Source organism: Stylophora pistillata, chromosome 2 (genome assembly GCF_964205215.1).
Source record: "Stylophora pistillata chromosome 2, jaStyPist1.2, whole genome shotgun sequence".
Classification (NCBI taxonomy): domain Eukaryota; kingdom Metazoa; phylum Cnidaria; class Anthozoa; order Scleractinia; family Pocilloporidae; genus Stylophora; species Stylophora pistillata.
This window is the reverse complement of record NC_142520.1, coordinates 37,564,490-37,578,379: the sequence shown is the minus strand read 5'-3', so window position 1 is coordinate 37,578,379 and position 13,890 is coordinate 37,564,490. Positions and strand designations below refer to the sequence as shown.

Genomic DNA, 13,890 nt, shown 5'->3' with positions numbered 1-13,890 from the left:
TCCCTGAAAACGTTTGCACAATTTTATTACCGTTTGCGCAAACATTTCAAGGCTACAAAAGCAAATACAGCTATTGAAAACACCTCCTTTAAAAAGCCATTTGTGAACGCTTTGGTTCGCAAAATAGACAAGAGCAAAGAGTTCTCCTAAGTGTTGTTGACATAGAGGTGTGAAAAAAATATTTATATGTAAATTAAATTCATCCTCTGACTTTCTTTTCTAATCAACACAGGAAGGTTGTACCGTTGGCACGAAAATCAAGGGAGTTAAAACGGGCTCTAAACTAAAGTTGAATACATATAACAGCATAAATGCGAGGTTAAACGAACGTGTGAAGGAGAAAATAAACTATATTTTGTCGACCTTTACTGGGGTTTTCGCTGGTCTTACCGCTGAACTTCGAAGGGAACTAATTCATGACGTTACCCCGACCAGCTGGAGCGATAAACTTTGATTGACAACCGTTCGCTATTCCTTCTGGCAGCGATCATACGAAGCAGTTCAAATGTGAGCATATTAAACTTGATTAAGGGAAGAAAAAAATAATGTCACTGATACTAAGATTGGAGCGAATTATAACTGCGAAATGTACTAGCGTATTGCCTTTGATTGCGGGAAAGAAATGATACGAAAAAAGAAAACAAACAAACAAACACAAAAACTGAAATTATCAGAAAACAAATCGCTACCAAAATTCCTCACCTTACAAACTCCCAGGAGTGTGGGTGGGGTGGGTAAGAATACACTTTTTGCATGTGGTTTTGCCGTTACTTTTAAAAGAAATTGAAGGTTCGAGGGTGTAATAGAATCTAGAGAAATATCTCTTTTTGAGTACAGTGTACAGTAACTCGACATTTTTCTTTACCGTGTAGTACAATTTAAATATATCGCAAAATTTTCATGCTAAACGCTAACATCCCTATCACAAATGTTAGAGACAAGCACTAGTGTTTTCATATTTGGTAACGAATAAGAGTAAAGCAGTGACTACAAATTTACACATATCACCGTCTAAATAAGTATATATTTATAAATCCAGGCTGCCTATTTCCAACATCAGACCTCAAACCCTGGTACAATGTAGTTGATAGAGCTTAAAGAACTGATTGATAACCTCAAAGCGAGAAGAATGTTCGTTAACGAGTCATTCAACGTGGGTTGTACAAGATGCATACAGTAAAGGCTTTAGAAAAATTATCGATGGCTTTTGAGAGGCAATTTTTCCTCAAAGATTTCTCTCAGACGGTTCTTTGTAATCCATGCCAATAATTTCAAATATCTCTTCTTCGCTTGAAACTGGAATCGGTTCGCCCGGTACACCTAAACGGCAATGACAAACTTTGAGTGGGAGTTGTTTCATTTTAATGTTGCCAAAGTATAGTACAAGGCGACTTCAACACGCAGGTGTCGATACCTTTAGCACTGTACGCGGGCACTCAACCGGCACTGCTGTATTGGGTTACCTATGTGTGAACACAGCAACATTTTGTGCCGATGCCCTGGCTCTAACGCTCGGCCGCTAAGTGTGAACACAGTCTAAGTATTTTTAAAGTCTCGCTCGATGACCCCAGCCCAGGAGTCCAACCAGAACATTTCCAATCGGAGCAAGGCAAGCTTACCGCCACGAGCCGTGTCTCTGTCGCGCCTCAAAATTTGATCTCTACCAGATGCTCAAAGCAATAATAGTACATCTTGTGACACCAGCCACCACAGCAAAGACTAACACCGAAGGATCGTAAGAATTGCCGGTAGGGTGGTAGCACCGTTCCGCTTTTGATCGCGGACGGGCACTCGTTCTTAAGCGAAACACGGTTGTCAAGGTTACTCTTATCATTACTCTTCTTAAAACCACCACACAAAAAAAGACAGCAACTTACCTGTACTTCCCAGTGGCCTGGAATGGAAGAAAAAATGGATCCTTTGAATAGCCTACGTGTAGCCGTACCCTCCCCCCAAGGAGAAACGGGAGGGAACGGTTTGTTTCTCCTCGGGGGGAAGGGTAAGGCTACACGTAGGCTATCCTTTGAACAACGTACATGATGCGATACGGGGTAAAATACAAGAATAAAGTGTCATTGTTTTTCTTGCAATAGAAGTTACTTGTCACCTACGCGATCTGCTTCATTTTACTGCCTGCTTCAAAAAACACTTTCGTCATGTATCTGTTAAAACGATATCATGAGAAACTAACCTTATAGAATATTCATTTAGAGTGAAACCTTTCTCTAGCGCTTCGTGTCGCATTCTTCTGTTAAATTCGTCACTGCCAGTGAAGTACAAAATCCCACAGAAGTACTGATCATTAGGGATTAACCTGTTATAGTTAATAAATGTATTTATCATGGGTAACGTAACCCTTTCTTTGGGGTGTTGCATAGTATGTTGTTATAATTGCTTCATTAGCGGTAGGCTATAAATTCGAGCTGTTGTCATTTATATTCATTCGCGTCTTATGACCGTCCCTACGCCCTCAAAAGTAAACACCCAGTGACTAGAGATTGTCAGTTTCTCTTAGAAGTAGGTTTTTGCATATACGAACATAGTTTAGATTGTTTTGTAGGGTAGTTTTTCTTGCTTTATTTTTTACATTTCCGAGTTTTCATTCCGTTGATGTATCATTCCTATCAGTTTTGTTAATGAAGGTATAATAAAGAGGGTCGCATACGGCTCGTGTTGACACACCCCAATTAAGGTTACTTAATAACTGTTTTATATTCGTTTGAGTGGGGTATGAATTTTTTTCAGGCCTCATTTCCACAACTACATAAGTAGGGTTCATTACTGCGAGTATAGCCTTCATACAAAACTAAATGTTGATTTTTTGAAAGGTACCAAGAACGCTTTATCCAGAAACTGAAATTTCTTTTTTTTATACTAACGACCTATGTTAGTTTTAAATGGACACTATGTGACGACTTAGATACATTTAGCCGCTGACCTCATTGACTGTTTTTCCTTTTTTCTTTGTTGTTGAGTTTGAGGAGTTTGAGGAGTTTGATGAGAAAAGCACATGGCACGTTTGTATTTTGTTTTCCCTTAGTTTATTTACTTTTTCCGTTATCTGGGTACGGAAAACTTTGAATCGTTCTTTTGTTCATTGGATAAATTGTTTGTTAGTTAATTATTTGTTAGTTTGAATGAAACAACGATACAATTCAACGCATGTCAAGAGTTTGGTTGTCCTTGATAACCGAGTAGAGACATTGGGTCTCTACAACCTATGTAATTTCGATGTTCCCTGATAGGAAATCTTAATTATCATCTTCTTCTCGTGCGAGTAAATTTCTTTACGCCTATATAAATCTTATTGAAAATCCTGAGACAGACGTTTCCCTACCTGATATCGATCCTTCTATGTAATGGTTCTTCTGATTTCGGTAGAATACAGACCCCCTATCAAAGTAATGGTTCATCAGTGAAAATGGTCTACCGAGGTAAAGGGGATAAGTTGCTAAGGAAACTGTGGTGCTGCGTCGGTGGGAGTAACGAGGTCACTTTGGTTTTATCAACTGAGTTGATAAAGTAAATTGGCCACCGTAGAGTTTCAAAGCTGACGTTTCGAGCGTTGGCCCTTCGTCAGAGCGAACGTGGAAGAGCTCTGACGAAGTGCTAACGCTCGAAATGTCAGCTTTAAAACTCTTTAGGGTGACCCGTCAATTAACATTATTTTCCAAGGTAAGTTCTTCCGTCGAAGGGTTTATCGTAAAGTGCAGATTTGTTGAACAATCAGTAATCAACTAAAGAAAGTGGAGTTTTTGAAGGGGTGAAGGGCTGGAAGGTACAAAGACACCTAAGCATAAAGGCACAAAAGGCTTGAAGGCTCGAAGAAACGAAGGGATTGGACGACGAATCGGGGAATTGACGAAGGCACCACCAATAGGCGAAGGCACGAAAGCATCGAGGCACTAACAACTGATGAACGGCCAGAAAAACAGAGAAAAGGAAGAAGAAAGGAGTGGAAACACAAATGAACGGGGAGAAAAGGGATTAAAGAAAAACAGGAAGAGGTAACGAAGGGCTTTGGATGGACTCTATTAAAAATTCATCATTTATATAAGATTGATTGCGGATGATTGCTCAAGGGGCAATAACATCAAACTTAAGAAAGATGTTTTGAACTCAGTAGAGAAATAGAGAAAGATGCTTTTCGTCTTGTCATGAGTGTGGGACAAAGGAAAAATTCTGAATCCCCAAAACTTACCATCTTTCTTAATCTACTTTCAAAACATGACGCTATCGACATTACCGATCCTAACAGTATGCAGAATGCGTGTCACACAGGAACTTCGTAATGGGCCTTACTCATACTGAAGCGCAGAATCCGAAGATCTGAGCTTTGATTCCTCATGGGGACTCAGAATTTCTTCTTTGTCCCCACGCTCGTGACAAGACGAAAAACATCTTTCTCTATTTTTCTTAACCGAGCTCAAAAGTCGCCACCTTGCTTAATCTACTTACAAAAAACTCGATTTTGTTTGATACAATACACGTAGAGTGAAATCCCTACCATAAACTTAGTATCACCGAGGGATATTGAATCCGTCACAAACCCTGCTTTTGTCAGCGTGTCAACAATACCACGCATAAGAGCCTTCTACAATCGGAAAATTAAGAAAACACATTAATTTCATGATGCACATAAAGAAAGTTAAGTCTGTTACTGAGAATCAAAATTATAATGGAACTCTGAAATGGGAGAATTGTTGGCGCATTGGCCAAGGTTAGATCCAAACTTGGCGTTAAATACGGACCACTATGAGTTCGAAGGAGAATTATGGTTCAGAAACCACATAATTTTCATGGCTGCTAAGAAAAAGTATGTGAGAAATTGACAATGATAACATGTGCAACCCAATCTTTCTAAAATTGACTTAATAATTCCAATTCGATGTAGAATCATCGGGCGAAGAACCACTTCGTTCGAAGATGTGCAACTACGATATTCTACAGTTTGGTTACGGTGTCGCATATAAGGTTACACCAGTCATATTTCGAACCAAAAAGGAGACGCTCCCTTCACTATAGAAATCTCTCACCTTGTCAAAGTCAGTATCTGTAGACACAAACGAAGGGTGTGTCACTAATACGTCAATGTCGCCACTAGAAGAAGCACCTGAAATTGCAAATTAGAAAATAGGAGAGCTTGGTTGCTCCAGTGAAGTAGCAAACGGGTTTGTTTTGAGATCACCAATTCCTTTGAGGGCCAAAAACCAAATGAAATTGCGCAGATTTTTCCTCGCTTCGCTCTAGGTCAGCTGAAATAGGCAACTTGTAACCACCCTGTCAACAATTAAGGAGCAAAACTAAAGTCAAACGATTCTTGGTTATTCACGTGTTCCTGCACTTAATAGAGAGATGTTTAGCACCGTGTTTACGTGAGACGTAAACGGCAAGAGTTACCACGTGGATTTGCTTTTTCCCGCCACTTTTTCACGTTTGCCGGTTGCGCTTTGCCGTTTCTACGCGAAAGTAACCTGTTTCGCTTTTGCAGTATACCTGAGATTTTCTTCACTTTTTATCTCACAGAATAGAAGTTAATCGCTGGGAAAAGGACCCTAAAACTATTCCTTGTAAGTCATACAAGAGGGTCTTCTGTATTTTTTACGTGAAGCGTGATTGAGCCATTTTTTTTTCTCGTGAATCGTGATTTGACTTTTTCTTTATTCGTGAATCACGATTTAAGATGATAAGATCTTTTCATGTTCACGTGAACGAATTTTTTCTCTTAAACGAGACCCGTGAATTAATAAACGTGATTCGTAAACTATTTTGCTTTGCGTGATGAATTTCCGACTATTTTATTGTCATGAAAATGAACGTATTGTTCTCGAACGGCCGTGGTTAGGGTTTTGACAGGAGATGTGGATCGATACAAGTCAGAAAACAGACCATTAATGGTTCTTGAACAAATAAGGCAAGACATCACATCCTCTTTTGTCGCGTGAGACTGCTCAAGACTGGAAAAAAATATATCAATTCAACGTGATTGTCTTTAATTTCGCGTGAACGTGAATGAGTTGTGGATATTATTCGTGATGCGTGAAAAAGGCCAAATACTTTTTACGTAACTTAGTTTAACAGAGGGGTATATAGGGGACCCTCATACAAGGGCGCCTTAAATTCCACCATGAAGTGAGCTCAAACAAAGTTAAAGCAGCAAGGTTCGCGCTATTTTACGTGAAACGTGAAAGGACAAGCTGACGTTTGCTCTTTCACGTAAACACAGTGCTACATCTCTCTCTCTATTAAGTATGTGACATGTATTCACTTTCAATAGCTCCAAAGGATGTGGAATAATTTTATCCTTTTTCTCGAAACTGATAGCATTTTCTTTAATTTTCTCAATGTAATCACCTCTCCTAAAACTTCCACAAACTGTTGGGATTACATCCTTGTTAAACTTCTCTATCTTCTTTAAGATTATTTCCTGAGAGGCAAGATAAGTTTAAGAAAAATTACTAGATGTGGAATGCATCGGTAGGAAAGAAGACTCACACTTTAAAAACAAACAGGTACATGAAAAGGATAGAAAAATCAGTAAGTGTACATTATTGATTGAGCGTGAGGTCAAGATGACCGAGTTCTCGTTTGATTTACGTTTTTATGGACCGAGACGAAGTAGAGGTCTATAAAAACGCAAAAAATTAACAAGGCTTATATCCAGCCATATTAACCGAACAAGCTTGGTCAATAAGGGATTTATATATAGCAAAAAGATGTAACTTTAGTAAGAATCAAAAATGACTTGTACATTTCGAGAGGCGGGAAATAAAGCCAACTGTGTTTGTAGCGTGAAAACCCACGGGAGTCATTTACGTTTCCTTTTCTTTTTTTCTTCTTTCTTTTTTTGTTTTTGTTTTTAATTGTCTTCTGTCGCTTTTTGCAACTCCATAGCCGACAACGTCCAAAAACTATGAACTCTGTAAGTCCACTCGACATTTTTTTTTTCTTATACGGGATGAAAGCGGGCAACCTCGAGCGGACAAGATGGGCCCATTTTGCCCGCGCGGGCGCGGGTAGCCAATCAAAAAAATCATAGGAATTTGCTTCACAATGCCCACAGGCACTGCCAGCCGAATAATGAACTAAGTATATGAAATGCAGATTTTGGCTAAAATACGGAGAGTTTGAGGAAATGGTCACAAGACTACAAGTGAAAAAAAAAAACATTATTATAAGGATGGCTTACAATTACAAGGTCTAAGCTAACACGTTCTTTTAAGGAACTAGTAAAATCTAACATCAGGTTTTCTCAATCATTTCAGATCTGTCATCCATTATGTATTCACCTGAAGTTGCAGCATCTCATCCCTTGGTATACGCTTCTCAAATTGCTCAAGATATCTAATTTCAAAAATAGAAAAATTTCTCATCGCAAGGTTCCAATATTGAAGTTAACAACCTCTGAACTAAGTGAACGTATATGATTACAGTTTACAAAATTGAAAGCAGAAATTCTCCAAAGGTAGTAACACCCTCAGGAGAAGTGACTCTCCGAAAGGTGCAATTCAAAATCAGTCAGAGCAATTTCTCATTTATACATTCTGGCACTTATGAATAAGAAACAATGTCATGTTTATCACACTTCTTTCAAAAAGTTGCCCACAGGGAGCTATGTTCCACAATAACAGAACCCTCAGAAATAACCAAAATAGGAAAAGAACATTCTAAACAGAATAACTTATTAGGGAAGATTGGCTAGTAACTTTGGTATGTTTGAGAAAATTGATTTTCCTAACTCATCTTATAGTCACCGAGACTAACAACAGGACTCGAAACTAACTTTTCAACTTACTAGCCAAGTGACTAGTGACATCTTAGATGTTACAACAATTTCAGTTTGTTTACTAACCAAACTGGCAAGTGGAAATCGAAAACCATTAGCCAAAACTGAGTTTCTATTAGTCTGTGGCTGGTTGGCTACCATTAGTGTCCAGCCCTGTAGCAACATCACCATCACATGACTTGTGTAGTAGTTAATTAACCAGCCTTTTTATAACTTTGTTTATTGAGTATTAACTTCAGTTCACATGTTACCTACTTGAGTCCAATCTTCTGATGGTGATTAAGACGTTCTTGAACCTTTTTCAGACCTAAAAGAAAAAAAAGTAATGGAACAGTATAAACTGTACACCACAAAGTGTGGTAGTTTCTAAAACCATGCAATCAATTAAGTATACATGACAAAAACTCTCAAAGTTGAATTATTGATGAAGGAGTTCCCCCATTCTTCCTTAGGCCAATCCAAATTCAAAATCATTCGTTACATATCTGTCTATACAGAATCGAGGCTATTTTTATTCAGAAAAATATGAGTTTTTCATGAAATCTGAAAATAGCTATTCAGCTTACTGACCTCTGTTATTATTTGTGGTTACGTTTACCTTCCCTTACGACTGCACATACTTCAAACTAATTGCTTTAATAAAATTGACCGACATTAGGACATGGCAATGCATGATAGATCTGACTATGTCATTTCTGATTGATCATTAAGCACTGGCAGATGCTACACGTCAGCCTAGCACACTGCAGTTGTATCAGTCACCCTACTTCAATTAAGCTCAAGCTACCTTCTACTGTTGCTACTCCATCTTCTACAAGCTTGCGTGCCACAGCAGGCCTGCAGAAGAAAAACAAAATGTTATCTTGAATTCACTGCATGCAGTTTTGTTGAGTTCCCTTCTGTGAACCAAAACTTTATTTAAAATGTAAAACATGAGCTCAGTGTTGTATTTACATTAATTGAAAATCACAAGTTACATTCCTAAAATAAGTTAAACTTTAAAACTGATCTAACTTCTCTAGCCAGCAATAATGTTTTACAGAAACAGTTACAGTACTGTGACTTACCCAATACCAGACACTCTTGTCAGCTCCTGTATGGCTTTTGTAGTGTCATCTGCTCTGATCTGAAAAACAATCAGTTTTGTCAAAATGATAAAAATCAATTAAAGTGACAGCTTTGTCTGAACCTGAGGAGCTTGGGATATGCGGATTGGCGTTGGAATGGTTCAGGTCGTATCTGGCAAAAAGAGGCCAGCGAGTCTCCATCGACGGATCTCTTTCAGAGCGCTTTAGCCTGGAGTGTGGTGTCCCACAAGGGTCATGTCTGGGCCCCCTGCTGTTTCTAATCTATGTATCCAAGCTATTCAGAGTGGTTGAAGATCAACTTCCACACGTGCATTGCTATGCCGACGACACACAGATTTATCTGAGTTTCAAACCTATCAGTAACACATCCCAGGAAGATGCAATCCGTGCGATGGAATGTTGTATCGAGAAGATCAGGCGCTGGCTGATCCATGATAGACTCCTTCTTAATGATGACAAGACTGAGTTTATTATTATTGGAACGCGCCAGCAACTTAACAAATTACAGGCTATGAATATTAAAGTAGGTGGTTCAGAGATAAAATCTAGCCACCAAGTTAAGAACCTTGGGAGCTGGCTTGATCCAAACCTGAATATGCGCCACCATATTACTAATATATGTAAGGAGGGTTTTTTCTACTTGCATAATATTAGACGCATTAAGAAGTATTTATCGAGAGACAGCTTACTCACTTTGGTACACGCATTCATCTCGAGTAGGTTAGATTACTGTAATGCTTTATTGTATGGCCTTCCCAAAGAGCAAATAGCTAAGTTACAACGCGTGCAAAATGCTGCCGCCAGACTAATTATGGATATCAGGAAGTATTCTCACATTACTCCAGTACTCTATGAGTTACACTGGTTACCAGTACTAGCGCGTATACACTTTAAGATCCTATTATTAACTTTTAAAGTCATCCATGGCCTCGCACCCGCAAATATTAGCAATCTTTTAGTTATCAAACGCAAGTCCTTGTACAATCTTAGATCTAACTCGGGTATTTTATTAGAGCCACCTAGAGGCAAAATGATGGCAACCTTGGGTAAACGTGCATTTCAGGCAGCTGCACCACATCTATGGAATGAGCTTCCATTGCAACTACGCAATATTCGATCTGTAGAAATTTTTAAGAATTCAATTAAGACTTTTCTTTTTAGGCAAACCTTTTAATAGAAGATAAATTATGAATCCTATATAGCCAATTTAACTGTAATATGTAATTATTATTTATTTATCTATTTATTTTTTAATTAGATGAGATTTTAATATTTAGAGATATCAGTTGTAAAGCGCTATTGATCTGTTATTGTAAGTAGTGCTATATAAGAAATAAATTATTATTATTATTATTATTATTAAGAAAAGGTCTGGGTGGAAGATAGGGGTGGGGGAGGGAAGTGGTAAACAGGGGTGGGAGACAGTGGGGTGGGAGAAAGGGTGAGGGAGGGGGAGAAAGGGGGTGAGGGGGGTGGGAGGGGGAGGTGGGAGAGGAGGGTGGTAGAGAGGGTAGAAGAGAGGGAAGGGAGAGGAAGAGAGGGGAGGGAGAGAGGGAGAAAGGGAGGAGTGAGAAAGGGGGAAGGGAGAGGAGGTGGGAGAGAGGGGAGGGATAGAGTGGATGGACAGGAGGGAGGGGAGGGATAGAGAGGGAGAGGGAGGGAGAGAAGGGAGGGAGAGGAGAGAGGGGAGGGAGAGGAGGGAGAGAGAGGAGAGAGGGGAGGGAGAGGAGGGAGAGAGAGGAGGGAGAGAGAGGAGGGAGAAAGAGGGGAGGGAGAAAGAGGGGAGGGAGAGGAGGGAGAGAGAGGAGAGAGGGGAGGGAGAGGAGGTGGGAGAGAGGGGAGGGAGAAAGGGGAGGGAGAGAGGGGAGGGAGAGAGGGGAGGGAGACAGGGTGGTAGAGTCAACCTGCAGTGAATACTTGTCACCTGTTGAATAGGACTTTTAAAACCAGAAGAATAGATCAATTGCATGGTGCGTAATATTATTACCTTTTCAAGTTTTTCCAACTTTCCTGTTTTGATAAACTCATCTATCTTTTTCCCAATCTTATCTCCAATCCCAGGCTGGTGTGTTGCAAGTATACAGAAAGCACATCAATGAAAAGATAATATAAAGACTAAATTTAATAACCCTAATTGCTCATTTTTAATTGGATGATGCAATAACTATTGATAATAGAGAAAAGATTGATTGAAAATTATTCATAATAAAACAAATCCAACTGAAAGTAATCACAACAGCCAAAAAGAGGCACGGGAAAATATTAAAATGAGCCAAGGAGAACTCAAAGTAATAAAGAAAAAGGTGAATAACTGGAGCACAGTAAAAATACAATTGGCCAGGTTGACAATTGTGTGAAATAACTTTTGCATCTGATTGGTTGAGGAGGTGCCATGACGACATTTTCTAAGCCAATTACACTGAGCAACATAAAGCAAAACCAATCCAGTACTCCTGAATTACATTTAAATGGACACTCAATTCAAAGATGATGACTGTCTTTTCTCAATCAGTCCTTAACTCTTGCTAAGTTTCATGTGTTGGGTGTAGCAGTTATCAATTGAAAACACATGCTTAAAAACCTTTTTGACAGAGCTCAATTTTCTTTAACTGAATGGATGTATTTTTTCATATTTTTGGTTTTCAGAAACTGACAAACAAAAACCTGCAGCTTACCAATTTACGTGCCTCCTGTCCATTTTTTATTCGAGTCGGGTGCTTTGCTAATACTGATGCAGCTTTCCTGGATAAAGATATTCATAAATTGATACTGACAGAAGTGAAGAGGGGGAAAAGGTTAATAATCAGATATGGGTTAATCAAAAGGTAGTTTTTTTTGTCCTCGTCCCCCCCCCCCCAATAAAAAATTTCCTGAATCTCTCCCTGAGACACCAGAAAAGCTTTTTATGAGCCAAGTCACAACCAATAGACAAATCAAAATTGAAGCTTAGTTTATCAAATAACCAAGTATGAAGAATAAAATAAAGAATAAAAAAGGTATTTGAAATTTGAAAGGATGGACTATCATTATCTGCTGCCTCAGGGCCATTAATTTTCTCTTCAGAATGGCTTTGATATGGAGCAAAAATGTTAAAATGTATTTTTCAGCACCTGATCTGTTTGAAAAACCCCTACAAGAACTATGTAAACCTTTTATCAAACTTTTCCTCTCATACTTCCTAAAAACAAATAATTAGTCAGTCATAACGTTAAAGCTTGAGGGCATTCCCATACAGGAAAAATAGGTCATTTATAAATATACTAGATATGGACAAAAAATTAAACAAAACATAAAACATCCTTATGTGGTTATTTCAAATATTTGACCCACTATTGGAGACAATCAAATATTTACACAAATATTTATGCCATTTAAAGAAGTCTTAAAATATTCCAAACTTTCATGGGATTCAAACTCACACTCTTGCACAAAATAATGTGCCATAACCTACAGAACTACCAAGCCACATTGGGATGAGGTAGTGAGTCCTGCATTCAACTAGGACAAATTAATTGTATTGGCTTGAACCAAGCCTAATATCAATAATTTGCACATGCTATTCATCAGTTGCTTAATAAATAGCAATTATATTGAAGTTCAAATGAGGCCCTATTTAAAATATTGCTTGGCGACCCCTGTCATTCTTAGAATAGATCGAGCCAAAGTCACTAAGACCTGGACCAGTCTAGCATTCCAGTTTTAATTAACAACTGCAGTTCATCAGATACAATGAAATATATGAAGTTCATATATTTTGAACTGTGGTATTAGATACGTATGGCACGATCCTTCAGGTCTGATTTTCTCTATTGCTTAAATAGCGCTATCTACTGCGAGGATCGTGCCATACGTAACTGCAGTTCATGTTTAAAATAGAATTAATCATACCATACAGGAGTATGGGAAATTAGACCATTGAGTTGCTGAATAACTTTCGGTCTTTAAAAAAAAAACAAAGCTTGTCTTGTCTTGTCTCAATACTCATTCATGTTTGAAGCAAGAAAAGTCCCACATTAGAAAACACTATGAATGCACAACTTGTGTAGATGGCATAGTATAATACCAAAGACTTTGTTTGCCACCTTAAAACATTGAATTAACATATTTATAACATTAAACTTCTATATTTATAACACTGAATTTATGTGAGGAACTAGCCGATACTGTTGCCTGTCACACGTCACGCATGTTACCCGTCAGTCTTGACAGGCTTGTTTTGATCTTCTGTTTCAGTTCGCCATTAAACTACACGTGCTTTTATTCTCGTTGTCTGCCGTCTCTGTTCACGGCCTATTACATACCTTACATGGCGATCAAACAAGATGACACATGGTTTCTGTTATTTGGAGTTTCGTGCTTACACACTCATCAGACAGATTTAATAATTGATTTTACATATTTATATATAACACTGCATTGAATTAATATATTCATGCTACAAAACTACATGCTAATATCAGCTTTAGTCAGGCTTATTTACACTCTGTTAAGAGAAACAATAATGCAATATCCCTAGAGCAAACTTCCAAAATTCATATACCCCACAACTAAAAAAAAAAGATAAAAAACAGATATTAAAAAAAATTATAACTTCCCGTATACCCACCTGTATGCATTATGCTTGTGTATTTGTCTTGACACGTTCTTTTCGTATTCTGCAAGCTCTTCATGAGAAACCGCAAATTTGTTTTCAATATTTTGTTGGCCTGTTGGCGCCAAGTCTAATATCTACACCAAACTATTTTAAATTTAGACGATAGAAACTACTCACCGGTAAGGAAATCGCAAAAATCACTGTTTGGGTTCTGTTCAGGCGCTTTTCGTTTACTCATTTTTGTTAACAAAATGGTAAAATTTTTAGACAACTCACTTCAACCTTCAGAGGAGGTCGCCATTTTTTGTTTTTGAAAATCCCGCGAAGAGCTTGGGTCCGATTTCAAATCGTTGTCTGTCACGAAATGAATATTCTATGTACCTCTGTTCTGGGTTGATCTCTCTTTGAAAAATTTTATTAAG

The 13,890-nt window shown here is 38.3% G+C and overlaps 1 protein-coding gene across 1 annotated transcript; it reads right to left on the bottom strand.

The window, feature by feature from the left end:
* On the bottom strand, positions 1-13,860 carry LOC111329424 (DNA polymerase beta). The gene is made up of 15 exons (XM_022934131.2): positions 13,646-13,860; positions 13,481-13,538; positions 11,550-11,616; positions 10,862-10,936; positions 8,854-8,912; positions 8,574-8,623; positions 8,042-8,093; positions 7,290-7,344; positions 6,355-6,427; positions 5,037-5,113; positions 4,508-4,594; positions 3,338-3,393; positions 2,192-2,314; positions 1,878-1,894; positions 1-1,320 (listed from the first exon to the last, which is right to left on the bottom strand). The coding sequence occupies exons 1-15, from the start codon at positions 13,704-13,706 to the stop codon at positions 1,226-1,228; spliced, it is 1,005 nt and encodes a 334-aa protein (XP_022789866.2). The 5' UTR covers positions 13,707-13,860; the 3' UTR covers positions 1-1,225.
* Between the last annotated feature and the right edge of the window lie 30 nt (positions 13,861-13,890).

What these genes read in the sequence shown, in the direction of transcription:
- LOC111329424 (XM_022934131.2), bottom strand. Translation starts at nt 13,706, where the DNA reads ATGAGTAAACGAAAAGCGCCTGAACAGAACCCAAACAGTGATTTTTGC. An exon ending in CATCAGAAGATTGGACTCAA is followed by an intron (nt 7,345 to 8,041) that starts GTAGGTAACATG and finishes TTTTGAAATTAG; the next exon opens with ATATCTTGAGCAATTTGAGA. An exon ending in TCGGTGATACTAAGTTTATG is followed by an intron (nt 3,394 to 4,507) that starts GTAGGGATTTCA and finishes TTACTTTGATAG; the next exon opens with GGGGTCTGTATTCTACCGAA.